The sequence below is a fragment of the Crinia signifera genome, chromosome 2 (genome assembly GCF_055691185.1).
Source record: "Crinia signifera chromosome 2, ASM5569118v1, whole genome shotgun sequence".
Classification (NCBI taxonomy): domain Eukaryota; kingdom Metazoa; phylum Chordata; class Amphibia; order Anura; family Myobatrachidae; genus Crinia; species Crinia signifera.
Window position 1 is genome coordinate 310604465 of NC_139218.1, and position 22131 is coordinate 310626595.

General features: G+C 41.1%; 1 protein-coding gene across 5 annotated transcripts in view; it reads left to right on the plus strand.

The window, feature by feature from the left end:
* Positions 1–11477, plus strand: part of DGKH (diacylglycerol kinase eta) — a 248423-nt gene extending 236946 nt beyond the window's left edge. For all 5 annotated transcript variants that reach the window (XM_083168927.1, XM_083168928.1, XM_083168926.1 and 2 more), the window contains one exon: positions 8762–11477. In XM_083168927.1, the coding sequence (XP_083025053.1) occupies positions 8762–8851 (90 nt within the window). In that variant the 3' untranslated portion in view covers positions 8852–11477. The remainder of the gene's footprint in view (positions 1–8761) is intronic.
* Positions 11478–22131: the final 10654 nt, after the last annotated feature.

The following is a 22131-nucleotide window of genomic DNA, read 5'->3' on the forward strand; positions in this document are numbered from 1 at the left end:
TAAACTGTCCACTTCAAACATGAAGTTGATGATAACTGGCATATTTTGACGATTATTGGCAGAAGCAAACTCTATAGCAGTTAAAATTTCAGCAGGACTAAGCTTTATTTCCCCTGTACCTAAGATCAAGTACTGTAGATTAGCCAGCAAGTGGATATCGGTGAGCAACATATTGGCTCTTGCCTTTGCCAACTTTACTACATTGCTGTGGTGTCCAATCTCTTCAAAAATCATCTAACTGATTCTTACACACTTGTATGACCTCACTGATTGTGTGCCTTTGTGCATAACGGGCCCGTGTTATACTGTAGCTGATTTTCAGATCCCTATTGGATTCTAAACTTCAGCAGATAAAAAGTCCTGTAACCTAACATATTATCCAAACTTGTTAGTTGGTATTGGTGTTAACAGGCATGCAAAGTTGTTAAGATAGAAACAATGATCTACTTAATCCATACATGGAGCTCTTTTATTGCTGCAGTGTAATGGTTTACAATTGTCTCCAGATGAGCATCCCTGGCTGCTGGGGCTTCCCAATGTGTGCAGCCCTATCAAGGATCTTCTCTCTGAATTAAAGGTGATCAAGTGGACAATTTTTAAGTACTGCTGTCCTTACAATAGTCAAAAGTTATTGAGCCCTGATCAGATTAACCTTAATTATGTCAAGCTGTTGCCGCTGCCAATGGGGTACCCAACCTGGATCTTTCTTTTTTTTTTTTTTTACTTGTTTCCATTTTTTGTAGTGGTCTTTCATTCATGCTACAAGTTCTTGCATTACTAAGTTTACTGCATGTTTTACATTCTGCTTTACATCCAGATTTATTAGGGAGGGGGGGGGGGGGGGTATTTTTGTTGAAATATTACCAATTGGCATCTTGTTTCCTGTTTAGACTTTAAAAGTGAAAGTGAAACTAAACAGCTATGGGGTGACTACTATACACCATTATAATTTTCTCCCTAGCTGTGCTAAGAAAAATAAAGAGACTGCCCCCACCTACGAGTCTATCTCTAAGCAAAAGTTGGAGTTTTTCATATTGATATACAGTAATATACAGATGTGTCCACATACATCTTGGCTTTTTTTCTCAATTTGTCACAACATGTAAAACACGGCTTAGCTGTTTTTCCAAATGTAGCAAGTGGGTGGATTCTGAAAATAGTTTCAGCAGTAGAATTTGTATAAAGTAATAGAGGTACTTGTGTATTATAACGGCGCCCACGAAATCGGCCGAAAATCGGCCGAAAATCGGCCGCAAATCGCATGGAAAAATCGGATGCGATTTTGCGGCCGATTTTTGGCCGATTTTCGGCCGATTTCCGTCCGATTTTCGACCGATTTTTCACTTTTTCCGGCCAATTTGCATGCTGTTCCATTAATGCAAACCTTGCACACCCCCGATTTCCATCGTAGTACATCGCATGCAATATAGTGGCATGTGATGCATGCCATGCGATGCATGTGAAGCGATTCGATTTGTAATTGTACAATCACCCTGATGGGTGCTTACAATGTTAAATGCACCGCCATTGTTAACGCAACCCCCACTATCAACGCCAACCCGAAGCGTGGCGAGCGTAGCGAGCCCACGAGGGGCGGCGGTACGCGTCCTCCGACCTTTTCATACCCCCACTATCCACGTCGGCGTGGAGTTGATTTTAGATAGTGTGGCGAGCGCAGCGAGCCACCGAGCCCAAAGCGTGGCGAGCGCAGCGAGCCCCGCGAGGGGACGCGGAATACATGTAAAGTAATCCGCGTCCGCTCGCCACGCTTCGGGCTCGGTGGCTCGCTGCGCTCGCCACACTATCTAAAATCAACTCCACGCCGACGTGGATAGTGGGGGTATGAAAAGGTCGGAGGACGCGTACCGCCGCCCCCTCGCGGGCTCGCTGCGCTCGCCACGCTTCGGGTTGGCGTTGATAGTGGGGGTGGCGTTAACAATGGGGGTGCATTTAACATTGCAAATCACATCGCATCGCATGCCACTTGCTGGCATGCGTTGCTATGCGATATTTAATTGTACAATCAGGGGCATTTTCCCGAAAATCACATCGCATACCATCGCATAGTACCTGGGGGTGTGTAAGGATGGAATAACATGCAAATCATCAGGAAATGGCCGAAAATCGGCAAAAAATCGGCCGAAAATCGGACGCAAATCGGACGCAAATCGGACGCAAAATCGCATCGCAGATCAAATCGGCCAAAAATCGGCAGAAAATCGGCCGCAAATCGGCCGATAAATCGGATGCGATATCGGATGCGATTTGGATTAAATCGGGCGCCGTTATAATACACAAGTACCGTAATAGATTTGAGGTGGAAATTTTTTGAAAAATCACAAAGCGTGACTTTTGCAGAGTGCAAGGTGTGCCAAATTGTGCCATACATGGCGCAGTAAAACGAAGATGTATGTGGACACATCTACATATATTTCTATTGAGTCTCCTGATATCTGGAATTGTTCATGGGTGATGATACACCATTGTTTCATAAGTCACTTTTCCCATAAATGCCTGGCTGGGTTTATAACTGGTGTTTGAATATGGATGGCATCCGTTTCATCCTGGTCAGGTATTTGGACTACCACATTCTGGAGCGTCACATCCGATCAGGAAAGATTAACATTAAACATGCCCCACAAGATTTTGGAACTTCTAGACCCCATTAGTGTAGGGAAAACTAAAATTATCAAGATTAATGACGTTGACAAAGGATTATTTATCTAATTTTATTACTATGCTGCACTACTTGGTAGTCCATTGCATGTGGTCTTTATGCCACTGAACTAGGAGAGGTATATTGTCAGGTCTGAAGAGTGGTTTATGCACCCTGCTCTGTGGCGATCTCATCAGTCCCCTTTTTATTTGTCAACACGTGTTAAAATTGGCAGTCAATTGGTGTGCATCTGCCCTAGTGCCTCATATTCATGCATGGGGCGCTCACTTTCACTCACTGTTTTTCACTTTAACATTCCATGCTGGCACGCGGTGGCTTATGAAATGTGTTGGCATGTTAAATTGTCTCCTAATACATTACATGACCATGACATTGTTTGTTTCTGGTATCCCTCACCTGTGTGTTAAAGAATTACCATTACCTATATGTTGTGCATAATGTGTGGTTGTGCCGATAAATAAATGTGTATATATAAGGGATATTAGTTGATCGTTACAGAGCTAGTCAGTTTACATGGCTCTTTACAAAACCTGCCTCATATATTAGCAACTTTCATATTAAAGGAGTATGAATAATCCCTGACTCACAAATCCTGACCGCATTCTCTTAACCTCTCCAATTTCCCAGTGCGGTGATGGATGGTTTGATGATTTGGTTTACAGAGAGTCAAGCCATCCCGTGTCCACGTCTCACTTCATGATGATATGAACCGTAGTACTTTTCAGCAATTATATTGAAAATGATGCTGCAATTCCCTGGTTCTCCTTTCCAGGTTCACCTGTAAGGGGTACACCTATAAGTAGGCAAGTGTGATGATGCTGGATATACTTTGAAATTATCCTTGAAATCTACAGTATGATGCATAACTTCTGCTGTATGAGTGGCAGTGAACCAGAAAACGACCCTACAAGTTAAAGGCTTAGCGCATTTTCATTGTTTCACTCATATACTATTTATGTTTTATTTCCAATTCTGTATGTGATCATAGCAATATTTTATTTTGAAGCATGTCTAAGTGGTATTATAGACCACTATAATTTAACTACAAATGTTATGCTATATACTAATAATGGTGTTCTCAGTTCATGAAGACATTTTAAATACATTATTGAACAAATAATGTGGTAGGTGCATATATGGATTGCACTTATTTTGTGTCTTTAAATCTTTTGTTTTTAAGGCATTATACACATGGGAGGTAATTTGAAGCCTTTAACATGCATTCTTCAAGCTTATATATTTAATGTTGGTGTTACTGGTCCAAAAAATAATGCCCCAGTACATAATCTCTTTCACTGTGCTGCAGGGTTATGTGGCCTACATACACAGCGATTGGAGCCTGGGATTTTGGTCCGCAATATAGCATGTGCATTTTCCTTAAGCTTCCCGGAATCTAGATCGATCAGAGTCAGTGGTGTGCTCAAGCGATTGTACCAAGCGATTAAGAATTGATGATTTCATTTAAGCAAAAAGGGGCGCAGGTTATTTTAAGGCAGGGAGTGTTCCGGTGATGCTGAGTGCCATCGCTCGTTTCACAGAACACTGGCGATGTGCAGTCTCTTGCGAAGTGATCTAACTCGCTTTATACTGCATGCAGTATCTACATCTCTCTACATGATAGCGACATGCAGGGTTGCACATCGCTATGGGCCCTACACACACATCGATGTGTGCTTAATTACTGCATCGGCTGATAAATGGCTTACCGCTCCTGCTAACAGGTGTAACAGGAGTTTGCATATTATGAGCAGCTTAATATGTAAGATGCAGACCTCCTGATCTACTGAAGAGTGGGTACTTGTTTCCTAGCACGGCCACAACGATCATGATCGTGGGCATCGTGAGGAAAAATCGGGGGCATCGCGGCCATCGCAAGCACTAAAAAATCGGGTGCGATGGTCGCGACGCGATGCCCGCGATTTCCCCATAGGGAACAATGTTAAATGCCTCAATTTAGCCGCGATGCCCCCGATTTCCCATAGGAAACAATGTTAAATGGGTCAATTTACCCAAATCATCATAGGGAACAATGTTAAATGGGCCATAAACCCCCCAAAACACCCCTGAACAGTGAAATGTCCCCCCAAAAGTATTTTACGACACCCCACGATCAACGCGAACCCGAAGCGTGGCGAGCGCTGCGAGCCCGCGAGGGGCGGCGGTACGCGTCCTCCGACCTTTTCATACCCCCACTATCCACTAGGGCGTGGAGTTGAGAATAGAATAGTGTGGCGAGCGCATCGAGCCACCGAGCCCGAAGCGTGGCGAGCGCGGATACCTGTGAAGCCCGCGAAGGGACGCGTTTACCTGTGAAGGTATCCGCGGCCCCTCGCGGGGCTCGCTGCGCTCGCCACGCTTCGGGCTCGGTGGCTCGCTACGCTCGCCACACTATTCTATTCTCAACTCCACGCCCTAGTGGATACCGGCATCCTCCAGATCCTGGTGGCTGTTGCTAGAACTGGTATCAACGGCCACTGCATTGAACAGTCTTTACACCCCCTTAGAAGTTATTCCGTGTGTATAGGGTACATGCTGGTCTGATAATTGCAGCATAGTGTGTACTAGGCTAAAACAACATTGTCAGTCTAAAAGATGAGACACTATTAAGGTAAAATAAAATATGACCTGTAATGCTGGGTACACACCAGGACAACTAGGGCCCGATCCCCACAATCTAGATCCAATTCCGATCAATTGGATGTAGATTGTGTGCTGATTGGGCCCTTTTCTGACCTGGTGTGGACCGATACCGATCCGATGCGCGGTACCGCGGGTCGGTTGGTCGTTATTGAGATCCTACCTTCTGCAGGTAGGATCTCAATGACGACCATACAGCCGGGTGCCGGTCGGCATCGGATCGGACCCGCTCACGGTGCACATCGTGAGCGGGTCGTGCCCCCCCGCGTCATCGTGAGCGGGTCGGACGAGAAACTGACGACCCACTCACGATGTGCATCGTGAGCGGGTCGTCCTGGTGTGTACCCCGCAAAACAGTGCAGTTTACTTTGAAGGAAAAAACAGCATCTGGTATGTTCACATTTATAGGTAATAATTTGTTTAGAATTTGCAAATCCTATATATTGCTTTACCCATGTTATTATTGCATGTTATAAATTCATTTCAGCTAGTTTCGGTTTCATGCACAGTCATTACATTACCATACATGGATGTGTTCAGTCTATAGGTCGACACCAAAATGACAACATGCAGAAGATTAACATTGATAAATGTCAACATGCAAAAGGTTGATATTGAAAAAAGGTAGACATGAAAAAGTTCAACACATGAAAAGGGCCCACGTGGTTTCAATTTATTTTTGTTTACAATATAGACATGAACCCACAATTAGTGTAGCCTGTGCATGACCAAAAAAATTAAACCTGAAACATTGTCTCTTTCATGTCGAAATTTTGAATAAAGACATTTTGTTAATATAGACCAATCAACCGGGTTCCCCAAACACTGTATAGATAAAGCAGCATTAATAAGATGTGGTTTGCGTGTTATATAATGGAGTACTGTATGTGTAGACAGCATTGCTTATACAAGTGCATATACATACAGAGCGATGGTTTGCACATAGGCTGTGTCTATGTAATGGTGTGGCCTGTCCTCTTCTTGTAGCCTAGTATGCACTTCTCTCACCACTGGGTATAGAGCTGCATGTAAGCCTTCCTTGGTTACAGCATATTTATCTGCTGAATGTGCCCCCTTCCTTTAAAAGGGATACGGTCATTAAGTCTACAGCAACTAGGTCGACAAGCATTGGGTTGACACCACTAGGTCGACAGGAAAAAAGGTCAACATGTGTCTAGGTGGACAGGCCATTAGGATGACACAAGCAATTAGTTCGACAGTCAAAAGGTCGACATGGGGTTTTTCACTGGTTTTTGAGCCGACATATGCCAACAGGCGGTGTTTCATGCCCTACCATCCACTAGGGCGTGGTAGGAGAATAAAATAGTGTGCACTTCAAACTGTGTCCATGTCGACTGTGTTGACATTCGGGTGAAAAACACCATGTTGACCTAATGCATGTGTCGACCTTGACCCATGTCGACCTTGCTGTCTGTCGACCTAGTGGTGTTGACACAATGCTTGTCGACCTAGTTGTTGTAGACCTAACAACCCACACCCCTTTAAAAATCTTCTTTCAAACTGTCTATTTCATTCATTTATGGCCCTCAAGTGATATATATGGTCATTTTTATTACCCAATGCAAAATATTCTGTGTACAAGTCTGTTTATGTAACCAGGAGAAAGATACTCTATGGGGGGTATTCAATGCCACAGCGAGCGGCCGGCGAGGGGGGTTAAACAGCGAGGATTGGTGAAAAACAGCGATCCTCGCTGTTTAACCCCCGCGCCGGCCGCTCGCTCTATTCAACGTTCGGGGGAAATCCTCGCCGTCGCAGGAAAAAAAAAGCGAGACCCGCGGCTGCTTCTTGAGCCGCATCCGCCAATTCCCCCTCGCTCAAAAAACGGAGCGATGGGAAATTGGCGTATGAGGGGGCTGTGTTGAATGCTGTCAGTCAGGGTGAGTGGTGACAGCGAACAGGAAGCCCTGCTCGCTGTCACCACTCGCAAACAGAATTGAATACCTGCCTTTATGTTGTGCAATCCAATCAGGAAACAAATGACTTGTGTGTGCTCTCGTTAATTCAGTGTACACTGCACATGGATATTCACTACCTGATCAAAAATAATGTCCATAAAGCCACCAAGGTGGGAGACTCAGGCATTGCGGGTGTTCCGATGTCGGGGACTTTGTGGGAAGATGCCATTAGAGCTGAAGCTAGTAGGCGTTGCAATAGGCAGCCCATTGGCTGCAGCAATAGCATCATTTTACAGCAACTTCATTAGTGTCTACCTTTTAAATCACCTCGAAAGTCTCATCTGCTGGGGAAAGAGGTTTGAGCAGATGTGTATATAGATGCATCATGCACCTTTCAAAACCCTTGCAATTTCTAGTTTCTTCCTGGGGTGTCACTCTCTGCTCTGGTGCTTCTAGCACAGCTGGCCTGTATTTCAGCATTGAGATGCACGCCAAAGTGTGCTAGAAGCACCACTACCGAGTATGACACCCCAGACATGAAAGATGAACTGCACAGGTTAGGGGTACTAGAATATATGCTCATCCTATTCATAATCAGTGCTATTTGAGTGAAAAAAAAAGAACTAGACAATCTGTATGCCATGCACCTGTACCCTTGTAACAAACTGCAATTGTACAGTCTGTGGAGAGTGCTGGTAATTTCTCATGTACCTTCACAAAGTTGTAACCGCTTTATCTTATCGTCTTTCTGTTTATTGAATGCACATATCTGTGTCTCCATTGCTTTGTCATCAGAAATAGATGTTTCTCTGCTTGTTTCTTATCGGCATAATTGTATCTTTTATCTATAACGTATTAATGCCTCCATTATACAGTGACCTTTTTTATTCCCATCGTCTAAATGTTCAGCTTGCATTGTTCTGTCACCATGGCACTTCTCCATGGACACAGCTTGTCATGCTAATGTCTTTTAATAGAACCGTTTTCTTCATTTTAGTGCCATTTCCTCTCCTCATGCTACAGACCATGCACAGGCCGCTTACTGTACACACGCGGGTAGAAAAAGCAATGGAAGGAATAGAAATAAAATAAAATGATCTAGTTTGTTTATTGCCAGTATATCTTTGTATTTATTGCAGCATATTTATGTGGTAAATATCCTGGTATGACTCCTGAGACAAGATAACTTGGATACATATTTAAGTGAACGCTATTTAATATTGCATGTGTTGGCTGACCCAATCCGTGGAAATGCTTAACATCAATTTGGACAAATATGTACAAAATGCTTAATAAATAGTCTGATGTTTCTACATACAGGATAATACTTCTCTATATAGATTTTGTGTGTGTGTGTGTGTATATGCATGTGTGTGTGTGTATGTGTGTGTATATATATATATATATATATAATATATTTGTGTGTGTAATATATATATGTGTGTGTGTGTACATAAATATATACATTTGTTATTTTATTTTTACAAATCTAGTCTTTGAGCAATAAATTCTTCTAATTTCCTTGCAGGATCTGGGGATAATGAAAGTGGGTCATATGAAGCGAATTCTACAGGGAATTAAGGAACTCGGCAGGAATACATCTTTGTCGGAGGCGTGAAGGTTCTGTTGGCGTCCCTGCATGGAGCGAGGCTTGGACGGTGGCCGCAGTTGTCTAGCGGCACTGTGCTGTTTTAGTTTACTGTATGAATGAGGAGTAAGCTGTTTTATATAGAGGTGGAGGAGAAGTGAATCCTGAATTATTGCAAGTTTGGTATTTCAGTTAGAAGTTTGGTGCCAAAAGTAGCAAAACCATTATGGAAAGATTGGATCTGCGCAACTTGAAACATATGGTTTACTTGTTGAGAAAAGACTGCGCTGGTTAAGCAGATAGGACCTCTGGTTGAGATGGCGCAATAATAAGTGTCATCTAGTTAGTGTGACAACATATCCTTTTATGGCAAAATGTTACCTAGCTAGCTTGTATGAGGCACAGACTTCCAAATAACAGAGAAGGCCAAAATCATTGAGCCAAGCCTGAATAAGGGAGTCTTGGCTCACACTGCCTTAGGGTACCGCTCGTTCACTGGCCAAGGAGTATGACTGAGAAACACTTTGTATAAAGTGGATGCAATCTAAAGTGCATGGAGTACCTGTTGAAATTGTGTTTCAGTTGCATGATGTTTCTGATAGGAAAAAGAAAAAAAAACAGAAAAAGAAACTTGAACAACTTTTATATTTTAATAAGGTTTAATTTATTACTACTGACGTGTCTGTTGGTTTAAGGCACTTTTCTATTTGTTGTATATTTTTGCATGATTGTGTTCAGTGGCAGGGGATTTGTGGATGTGAACATGTAGCGTATGTGCCATGTATCTCCAGAAATTATGTGCATTATGTATGTTCAACATATTTATTATAGCTAGTCAATATTGTTTAGTAATTAATATGGAGAAAAATAGGTTATCAAAAATGACATTTTGGAAGAATGGGTACCTCACAAAATTAATTTATCTTGGAGTTCCCTTAGGGTTATTGATCCAATGCCTTATATCATTTTAGATATACATTTCAGATACTGGGGAACTTATCCTAGAGTCACAAACCTCAGAGTAGCAGTTGAATATTAATGTCAATCTTCTACATACACAGGCCCCCCGGCAAAGCCATGTGTGCTCTAAATGGGAGCCTGCCTGCTCCGGTTTCTTTAAATTCCACATACGTTTATTTTTATTTTTTTTATTATAATTTTAGTTTGACTAATTACATACATTGTTGAACTTTGACTTGTGTAATGTATAATCATTATTCACTTCCACTTAAATGCAGTTGCATTGCTCTCTCTCCAAAACAAAAGAAAACCTTACATGATAATACCTGGGTGTTCAGTACTTCTACCCTTTGCCCTTCAAATTATATTTGTACTGTTTGACTGTCTTTCAAGGTTTGTGATTCAGAGCAGATGGTGTTTGGGCGTTACCAGGTCACAGTACTGTTTGTGGCAACTAAGTTTACGTGTTATGTAGGCAAGGCACATCTCTTAATTACTGAACATCCTATCTGGTGTCGGAGAATAATGTTATTACATTCCACGGTCCACCAGATCATTATCTGATGTGGTCACCTTTATATCGATTATCAATCTGGCGTGTTGATCCATCTTCCACGCATACTAGCAAGAACCAGTGCAATCCCTTTGTGTATAAGCCTGATTTCTTGACTGTGTGGTCTGCATCACACAAATTTGAAGCAGACCGTTTTTTCAATATTTTTGAGACTACAACCTATTGAATCGCTAATAACTGATGTAGTAAAAGTACTAGTGATGTCATCTGTAACTGACCTTGTTTAGATGCATTCTTAGGATTGTGGCTATTTTCCACAAAATGGCTGCTTCCATTATGTGACAGGTGCACTAAAATAAATGCTTTCATAGTGGCACTGGGAGCAAAGCTGTAACAGGAAAATAACCTATTTAAATAGGTAAACCTTCATATTTCCTATTTTTTTATCTATAGATATGGATATAAAAATAGGTAGTATAGGAAACTACAATACTTGGTGTATTGTAAAAGCACATTAGGACACCGGAGAGTCATTTGGTGCCTGATACTTGCCTAGTAACCAAAATAATATCACTGTATTTTCAGTACATTGCATTAATTCCAGACACATGGTCATCTTGCCCCAAGTATTTACAACCCTAATAATAAGCATTTGATTTGAAAGTCTTGGTAGCCATTATTCCTTTCTCTTGCGCCATTTTCATACAATTTGCCTGTTTAAAAATATATATCTATTATGTTTTTTAACAAACAATCTTTAGTGTATTGTGTGCGAAACAATGCATATTTTTGCAATTAAACTGTGTTTTCTACATATTGTCCCCCAAAAAGTTATGATAAAATGACAATTTTCTGGAAAAGCAGGAAAATCTTTGATGTGCAATATTTATATGTTAACCAGAAAAGAAAAAAAAACATGTTTTGTGGGGTAACTGATCACACAAAGCAACCTATACGTAAGGGTTTACCAGTGCACTACTTTAATACTGTATCTGTTTGAAATATATCACTGTTATGCAGTTGAGCTGCGTATTTGTATATTATGTTTCAGCACTGTATAAACATATATACAATTTTATGAAGCTGTTATTTTGTTTATTTCTTGGAATTAATTTTCAGTATTGATATTTGAGCATTTTGCTATAAATGAATAATGCCTCACAACATTGGCATTAGATGGTATTTATTCTGAGAATCTGTGCATTTATTTTAACTTTGATTTTCTCTTCTGCAGATTACATTCATACAGTGGGTGGCAAAAGTGTATTTTCTGTATTAAACTAAGATATACCAGTGCCGTATACATTTATATGTATATAATTCTTTGCCCGAGGCGCTTTCAGTAAGGAGGGGGCTTGTGTGCCGGCTCCAATTGGGCCCCTTCCGCTCTGTCTGTGCAGTAGAGTCTACTGCGCATGCCCACTTCTCTGTCAACATGGTGCGTGTGCCTTGTTTACTGAGAAACCTCTGTTGTGCGTGTGTGAATCTCCGGAAAATGTTTGCAGCTGCCATTTTCCCATTGATTTTTGCAGATGGATGAAGAGGTATAATTAAATGGGTGCAGTGCAGTGTGTAGGCCTCCTTGGACCCAGTACACCTTGCACCCATTTTAGATACCCCAATTCCTGTAATGTAGAACCCGTTACATAGGTTTGATAGCAAATGACTGTACTGAGAGGCTGGTAAGTCCGCCTCTATTGATAGAAGTGCAGCATTACCTCCATCACATGTACAGCTATAATTGACACTCCAGCTATGCTCTAGCAGCAGTAAGATAGAGCATTATGCTCAGCTTGCTGATCCCTCCTATGCATAAGTGGATTACTCTGTTCATGGGGGCACTTTTAGGCAGCAAAATTCACCCAAAAATGTATTTAGCTATTTAGTACAGTAAATTATCCTTTAATACTAAATGGTAAATACTCTGAATCGGGTCTTTCCATCAGTCAGCGGGTCTGTCGATGCCAGTTATGGTCAGCCACATGCTCCGCACTCCTACGGTTGTGATCACTTATTAAACAAACAACTCTGTTGTAGAGTCTTGATGCAGACTTTACATTTCCATAGGTGAGAAGTTTATAACGCAGGGGAATAAGTACTGCACGTAGTAGTAGTAGTAGGAACGGGGAGAGCACCACCACCAGTTTATTCCAGGTGCCAGAGGAGCTGGGTCCAAGTGAGGTACTAATTAGTGCCTCTAGCATAACTCTCTACTATTTACTGAATTTTCATTTGCAGTGATATTCCTATGTAATTAGTAATTGTGTGACATTAAATATACAGTATATATTATTTAATATTAGATTTACAATCTGATACACTGACTCCCATTTATAGGATCCTCCAGCTGAAACTCTGCTTCACCGATCGCCCTGGGGATAGATTCATGCAACCTTGTTGGTATTATTATTTTTTTTCACTCTTTGCATTATTCATATTCCTATTGTAGCCATCTAACCAATAAACTTAGCTTGTCATGTTGTATTGATGAGAAACAAACACAAGTTGTGATGCTGGCAACACATCCATTTCCAGCACTTGTGCAGCCTGAACAGCGTTTGACAGTTTCATTTGTATCTATTGCATTTTCCACTGGGTCATCTGGATTTTGAATCAGTTTGGTTTATCTCTATTTTATTTATTTTTTTACCCTTTAAATAGCTACACTTTTCTCAAAGAACAATTTGTAACAGGATATGTAGACTGTTACTTTGTGCTCTTGTTTTGTCACTTAAAGCCTACATTTCAAGATGCCTTTTTTGAATGTTACAAATACCACTTGAAGGGTTCCCAGTTCCCACACTAGTTACAGTTTTGTGCTGAATACAAGCTGCATTATTGTGATATCTGATATTCCGACCAAATGGAAAAAGATTCTAGTGTCAGTAACAGGAAGTCTGCTGCGCAGAGGGAGCACACACTGCCCTTCAATCAAACGTGTCTCCAATACCTTCACTTGGGATATGATCTTGAACTGTTTCTTTGTGACTATTAATAGAAGCGTTTATATAAAGAAGTTTGATTTATAAGGAGGGGGCTTTAATATACCATATCTGCATCTGCTGCTGAAGGTTGGTACACAATAATTTATTTGTTGCCTTTCTTCTTTTCCAATGTCCTCAAAAGAAAGCTAAGGTCCATACAATTTTTTGTACGTCTCCACTGAGAAAAAAATGTTCTATGCAACACTTGCTTACATGTGACGCTGTTTGTCAATGAGATCCGACTGTAGGTTTGTGCAGTGGTTTAAGTTTGTAACAGTTGCCCGGAGGCAAGATATCTATTGGTGACCCCCTCCACACACACACACACACAACCCTATATAACCCTATATTTAATATATATATATTTCTGTTCAGAATATAGATAGATAGAACATATACATATTTCAGAACTTAGCCACAGAAGCTATATTGTTGGCTTTTAAATAACTGATTTCAACTTCCAGGGAGAGGTCCCCCTTTGGGAGCAGGAGCCTGGGGGCAGATGACTCCATTGCCTCCCAGAGTTCTGCCTCTGGGTTTGTGTTATCCAGAAAAGCCTCTTGCTTGAAGTAGTCCAAGCAATCTCTTGGCCTACTTCTGCAGCCAGACAGACTTGGCTGGGAGTGCATGTGATATATCGCATGTGATCCTTCCGCCCGGGAAAGTCCCAGGCGGCTCAAATGGGGGTATTGTCAGCGACTTCAAGGGGAGAAGTCGCCACAGTTTATGGGAGCATTTAGATTGTTAGTATGTACAGATTGCTTGGTTCCCAGGGGAATTTTCCCAAATAATTAAAATATTTTGTTACACAGTGTTCCATGTTTAGGTAGTAATTGCGTACATTCTTAATGCAATATACATCTAATCCTGGCACTTGTGACCTGGTCCTGCTGCTTCTGTATACTAAACAAAATGGTAATTGCAACAGTGCCTTCACATTAACTCTGCCACTATCTTTAGAGAGAGAGCTCTCCATGAAAAAAAAAACTTTCTCAATTGTTCATTTTCAAACACTTCTGAATTCCTATACAAAAATCTGTAGACTCCACACTACGCCAAGTGTACTCCCTACAGTACATTGGATTCTGATTACAGAATTACTCTGTTATTTAATTTATTCCCTGGCTTGTTAGCCACTAGTCTTAGTAAAGTGTGGCCAGTGGTACTCCTGAAGCCTATGGGTGGATCCTTTTACATTCATTTTACAGTGAATGTGAATATAAGGATGGCTTTGCCACAACCATTACACACAATTTAATATAGATGGTTACACTACTCAGGAATGGGGACGTAAAACTGGGCTGGATTAGAATTCATTTTAAATATGTTATGTATGAACAGTCCCTCTTATAGATCTTACATTTTTTACTACATTTTGTAAATTCAGCATCATTTTAATTGATGCTGCAAGCATATATACAAGTGTGACCAAAGCATTGCAGCCACTTTCCTTGTATGTGTAAAGGTCCATACACACTGGGCAACTATGCCCAGCATGTATGGACAGCGATGATAGCGTTCATCGCTGCAGGGAATGCCACTCAGTGCATACACACTGAGAGGCTATCCTCCTGCCCGGCGCCGACGGAGGGGGGGGGGGAGGACGGCATTCCATTCACCGCGCTATGCAAAGCCGTCCTGAAAGCCGCTCATCTGCTGGTATATGAGCAGCTTTCCCCGCAATGCTGTGGGAGCGTGCAGCAGAGCTCACTGCTCATCGCTGGCCCATACACACTGGGCGGCTTTGAGCTGAAAGCCGCTCAAACCTGCTGTTTTGAGTGACTTTTAACTCAAAGTTGCCCAGTGTGTACGGGCCTCAACAGTGTAATGGTGCTGCCATTTTTTAAATTGGATACATTTTATCTATAAAAAAAAACAGTAATCGGTAGTCAGGAATTCCGAACTATTTTTAAGCAATTGAAGGCTGCGTAATTGCACACATCTGATGCAGATTACTTATTTATACTGCATATACTTGCACAAAACGTTCCTCTTTTCATTATATGCAGATAGCTCTGTACTTGTTTTTTTCTTTTTACTATACAAGGTAGCAAAATCTGAAAATAGAAACCTTCCCTTCCATACATTCAGGGCCGGTGCAAGCCCTGCCAGCTCCCTAGGCGACCCCCAAATCACCCCCTCCTCCGCCCGCCCGCCGGGGGGGTTGTCTAGCGGGCACTAGACCCGCCACGCTCTGATACTGCAGAGGGGACTGGGGAGACCAGGAAGAAAGCTGCTGCTGCACCAGCAGCAGCTGGCAAGTACGGGACACCCAGCCGGGGGGGGGGGGAGGGGGATTGCGGGCACGGTAGTGGTGGCGGGGGGGGGGGTCACCTGGGGCACTCTCCATGCAGGGAGGGGGGGCAGGGGGCGTACGGACTCACCTGGCAGCTCCCTGCTTGGTTGAATTCCTGGCTGGGTGTCCCGGATGCTGCTGCAGCTTTCTTCCTGGTCTCCTCGGCGGCTCAGTACCGCCCTCCAGTAGCTGCCTAGTGGTGGCGCCGGCCCTGCATACATTAATTATTTACCCTGCATGAAAAAAAAAAATGTACAGTGTTTGCAACATAGTTTATCCAGGCATAGTTACTTATTATTTTGCTTTGCTCCTAATTCAGAATCTGGGGCTTTGAGTGTAACCCACCTAATACTACTCCTCCATTTAATTCATGGTGAATGTCTACTGTAGAAGTAATACTTTTACTTTCCGGAGTTTAGGCTTCTTAAGATGAAGTGCTATCATGGCTGGTAAGATGGAGCAGGTTTCCTGGGGTCAGACCTCCGCTATTCTGCTTCATGCGTAGATTAAGTGCTGACTTATTTAATATATCATTGAGTTTATTTTATTTAAAAAAAAAAAAGTGGAGGCATTGTCTGCTATCTATCAGACCCGCGAGGCATTGTCTGCTATCTATCAGACCCGCGAGGCATTGTCTGCTATCTATCAGACCCGCGAGGCATTGTCTGCTATCTATCAGACCCGCGAGGCATTGTCTGCTATCTATCAGACCCGCGAGGCATTGTCTGCTATCTATCAGACCCGCGAGGCATTGTCTGCTATCTATCAGACCCGCGAGGCATTGTCTGCTATCAGACCCATGAGAACTTGTCAAAGGGAAGTTCCTTTTTTTTTCCATAACCGGTCCAAAAAAAGGCAAAGCTCTTGTTATTGCGAACACCTTATTATTATTATAATTTTATTTATAAGGCGCCACAAGTGTTTCGCAGCGCCGTACTGACCAATACTTTTAATTTATTCCTAGCTAACTACTTGATTAAATGCAGCATTTTGGTATCACACTGTAATTCATAATACCCTCCCTATTGATAATGTTAGAAAATAAATGGTGTGTAATTTCTTATCTTTTTCATTTACCCTTTGAGTGCCAACATTGCTGTGAGAGATGTGCAAAATATCCACAAAAAAATGCTAGGGCCGTAGTCGAGGAACATGAATCACTTTAGCTATTGCTGGCAAATGATCTGAAATCAATTGATTTGAAGTTTATTTAAATATTGCGCCCAAAAAAAAAAACCTTTGCTGTGATGATGTTTTTGCACATCTCTCACAGCAACTTTGGTACTCAAAGGGTTAAAAATCCAAGCTTTAAATTACCTGGACATGTACAATAACCTTGCACTTATTGTCAAATAATTGAGAATTTTTAGTAAGTGTAGCACTGATTGCGCTGAGGAACCTGAATAAAGAAAGTAGGAAAAATACAGGGTAAATACCACACACTGGTACACTACATTACAACACATATAGTGCATGTACCTTTTAATTCTCTTTATTTAGACACTTCCCTATATATAAGGTGTATTGTTTTACAGTGCTAAGCCAAGCACTCAATAACACTGAACAGTGCATTCATGAGCCATAGTTAGAAGGCTTGCTAAGTACCCACCGTACTATGGCTTAAATGTGCCACCATGACATCATTACAGAGCACAGAGGTAACAGCAGGTCAGCAGTAGCAGCAGTAAGTGTAGCACCATATGGAGTATCACAGGGAAGATGCTTTACCTGTACATGCTGCAGGATGCCTGTCAGGAGCATCTCAAGTACACTCTGTTAGGTTTGCGCTAGCCAGAAGCAAGGGTCACGGGCAATGTTCCCTCTAATTTTACGAAGTCTGTGTGCAGCAAAAGATTTTTGCTGTGCAACTCTAGAAGGAAATTTAAATTTTTGTGCGTCACTTATATAGAACTGGAAAATGACGTTCAGCATTTGTGTTAACTTTACTTCAAAATTATATGAAACATTTAATCATTCAAAACACAGCACACAATGTAGTTAATGGGTGAAACACACATTAATTGAGTCCACGACTGCAACTGCTCGTCGAGTTGTGCGCACAGCTTAGAGGGAACACTGGTCATGGGATGACAACTTTCCCACCCACAGAGCCCCTAGTTACAGCCCTGAGTACCCAAGTATGGTGGGGTATGTCCTAAAATCCAAATAGAAGTTAGCTTTGCTCAGTCTACTGCAAGATAGACTACTGAAAACTGATGTTTTATTATAGTAAATTGGTTTACTTATAACACATTATTAAATTAATCATTTATTAGTTTTCTGTTTGTGTTCTAATATGTTCTTTTCTTATATAGTAGTTAGCACTTTGCATAGGGCAATGTGTCAGTATAGCTTTGTGGTTACCCCAGCATCAGGTAGATGTACACCAATCCTTTTTGTAGTCGGGGTTTCATAGGAGTTTAAGATTTCAATTGTATCTACAATCATAAATATTTGTTTAGACCCTTTTGATAGTGTACACCACTATTCAATAAATACATCATCTTATATATTGTCATATTGTGGAATAAATAAGGTAGGTGAATTTTACTTTTAAGGTTTTTCTTATTACCATAAATAGCGTTTCTAGCATTAAAGGTTTATATGCAAACATTCCAGTTTTTTAGAGCTCATCCTTTTTGGATGTCATTTTTTTGTAATAATTTTTGTGATTAGGGGGATTTTTTAAATGTTCTTTGTGAAAATAAACATGAACTCAAGCTCCCATGCTCCTAACAGTACTGAGACGTTTCTACTGAACTGATGGTTGCAATCTGAGCCTGGTCACAAAATGGCTGCGTCCTAATCTTAAGTGTCTCCAATACTAATAATTCGGTACTGCTTTCCTAGCACGGCGCCCATCGCATTAATCGTGTACATTTTTATAAGGCATACAATCTGTGCGATACATGCGATTTCGGTTTTTAAATCGCATGTATCGTATGAAAACCAGTAGTATAGTAAGGTACGATGCGTGCGATTCGATGACTGCGATGTGTGCGTTTAAATCGCATGCATCGCACTCATCGTTTACTTACTCATCGCCGAGGGGACGCGGATACCTGTGAAGCCCCCCCCCCCCCACCACTATGAACGCCAACCCGAAGCGGTGAGCGCAGCGGTACGCGTCCTCCGACCTTTTCATACCCCCACTATCCACGTCGGCGTGGAGTTGATTTTATAAAGTGTGGCGAGCGCAGCGAGCCACCAAGCCCGAAGCGTGGCGAGCGGACGCAGATACCTGTGAAGGTATCCACGACCGCTCGCCACGCTTCGGGCTTGGTGGCTCGCTGTGCTCGCCACACTTTATAAAATCAACTCCATGCCGACGTGGATAGTGGGGGTATGAAAAGGAAAGAGGACGCGTACCGCCGCCCCTCGCGGGGTCGCATCAATCGTATGCATAGCATGCATCTTATGACATTAAAACAGTACGACCGATGCGATACATGTGATAAAAATGGATACGATGAAAAATCACTGTAGTCGCATAAATCGTATACATCGCATGCATCTTATGGTGCAGAAACACATAAGATGCATGCGATTAAGGACCGATACATGCGATGCTTATCGTGGGCGCCGTGCTAGGAAAGCAGTACCAATAATTCAAGTACCTGCATTTTCCAAATCATGGCCACAGCCTGTAAAATTTAGCAAACCTGTAGAATACGTTCTAAGGACTTGGAAATCCTCTTCATACCCAGTAGCTAGGTAAAGCAATGCTGGTAATTTTGACCAAATTTATGCAAAAAACCCCAAACACTTGTCTTCACTAAATAAAATAAAAGCAAGTTTTGGGTGTATTTTCTTCTGTTCAGAATTTATTATAGATGTGTATATATTTGACAATAAAACACATTTTCCATTTCCTCGTTGTATATATATGGAGTGCAGCAGTGGAACCACTTACCTATTCTTCCATGATATACCAACGACTCTCCTTATTCCCAGATGCATTATGCCAGTGGTAGCTGCTACAGCATGATATTTTGTTGTGACAGAAATGAAAATAAAACTTTTTTAAATAACACTATTACCCTAATGAGATTAATGTATACACTGATAGAAAATTCTATATGGACTGCTAGGCGTATTTGCCATCCTTATAAGAAAGCAGACCATGGGATTTTCCGACTTGATTTAGAGACCATGTTAAGAATTTTGTTTGTTTACATACAGTTTACAATGGCACAGTTTTTATTTTTAGTATTCTTTATACAACTCTAAGGTATTTATTGCATATGACTTCAAAACAATGTTTGGTTACACCGTTGGAATATAATGTTACATTTCTATGTACAGATTAGGTGGCTTTGTTACCGTAGTTAGTAATTTTTATGACTACTAAGTGACCAGTTTTCTGTGCCTTTTTTTCTTTGCTTGATGCATTATGTCCTATTTATTAATGTATGGAAGTCACCGAGATGTGTATTTTTGTATTCTTCTGGGGACAGTGGTTCGTTTTGTTGTAAACAATTGAGTTACTGCCTTTTGTTTGGCACTCAATTGAGATCTTCCTTATGAAATAAACATAATACATTCACTGTACATGAGCCCTGTGTTTGTCTTCATATTGTCTAATGGAAAACTATGCAGGTGGGTTGTAGGTAAATTGGCTTAGGTGCTTCTTATTAATCATAAAGATCAGAATTGTTGATGTATAAAAGAAAATTAATGAAATGGGTTATGATCTAGTGCAACTTTATAATGTATATCATAAGTATGCCAGCCATGATCCCACGCCGTATTTCACACTTAGCCCATTTTTCCCCCTATGTTCCCAAATGGGGGGGAAAAAGGATACAACCCTATTTGATCTTGGGGAAATGTTTTGTATTAATAAAAAAGAGCTCTCATCATCAAATCTTTATTTATTTATTTATTTTAATTTAAGCAGTCATAAATATGCAATATATAGATAAAATTGAGCATATCGAAGATGAAAAGAAATTTCCATGAAATATTACAGAAATAAAGTTTTGATACAATACAGCGTCTTGTCATTGCATACAGGTTTAAGTATGAATCAACTATATAAATAGAAGTTGTATGTCTAGCGTATAAACAGTATTGTGAAGGAATTATGCTCAAAAAGAGAATAGCAATAAAGGACATAGTAATGGAAAGAAGAGAGAAGTGTCTGGCGCTCACCCACTAGGCAGTTCAATAGGCGGATCGCCGATCAGGATGCGTTTTTTATACCATTGTCTCAATTGCATGGAGTTGTGAATTTGAGATTGAGTTGAAACAGGTAAGGTCGCAATGAGGCTTTCCCATGTATTGAAAAAAGAGGCAGCTTTCTTTTCCTGGTCAAACATAGTCTCTACCCAGTCCATGCAGAAGATAAAAGTAAGTTTTTCTTTATATAAATGAAAATTTACAGGGGTTGGTTGAATCCAGTCTTGTAGGATAGTTTTCTTTTTGCTGCAGCCCTAATTGCTAGCAGTAGTTTTCTGCAGCCAGGGGCAAATTTTTGTCCCTTTGGGAGAATACCCAGGGTTGCCCACTCTGGGGTTAATGGTACGAAATTAATTAGATGGGCTTCAGCATATCTTTTGACTAATCTCAAGAAGCCTTGGACCACTGGGCACTCCCAAAGGCAATGGTATTAGTCTGCCTCTTCTTTGTCACATCTGGGTCATGTGTGGCAGTCAGGCCCATTCTGAATCGTCTATGGGGAGATTGGTAGGTCCTGTGATAAATATTTAAAAAAGTTTGTTATAGGTGCTAGCTGTTAATAAAGTGCAAGATTTTAACAGGCCTTTTAACAAGTCTGCTATAGTGAGGGACGGGAATTCGGTCAACCATTGGCGCATTCCTTGGCTGACAAGATCATGATCTATGTTTTCATGTAAAAAGCTATGATATGTGGACATGGCTTTGCGTAAAGGGGTTGGTTTAGAAAGACAATGATCTAACGTATCAGCCCAGTCTTTTTCAGAAAAGTTTTTAATTACAGAGGAGACATAATGTTGTGCCTGGAAGTAAGCTAAGGGGTATGCTTGTATAGTCTAAAATTTAGCAGTTGCCTCGAGGAACATCAGGGGCCGTCTTGCATCAAAATCAATCAAATGTCATATGTTGTGTATCCCTCCCACACTCCAGATATTAAAGGGGTAAGATGCCAACCCATTCTGAAAGTCTGGGTTCTGTATAAATGGGAGATGGATTGATTTGTGTGCATTAAGACAATGTTTATGGCGTAGAATGTGCCAGAGTCGTCTAGTTGTCATTAGCAAAGGATAGTCCCGGATCCCCTCCAGAGCCTCCTGATCATGGATATGGAGGAAAGATTCAAGAGCCATTGTGGGTAAAAATTGTGATTCAATGGGTATATTAGCATAACATTAAATCTTTTTAATTGTTTTGTATCCTAAATGTAGCAACATCATTTTAAAATTATTTTAAAAAGGTTTAAAATAACCAGTCTGTAAAAAATGGGTTAAAACAGCTAGAACGAAGGGGTTAATAAACCGCTCTTTAGGATCACAACATACCGATGGTTCCCATGTATAAAGTTAAATTCATTTTTAGCATGAATAAGTAATGCACA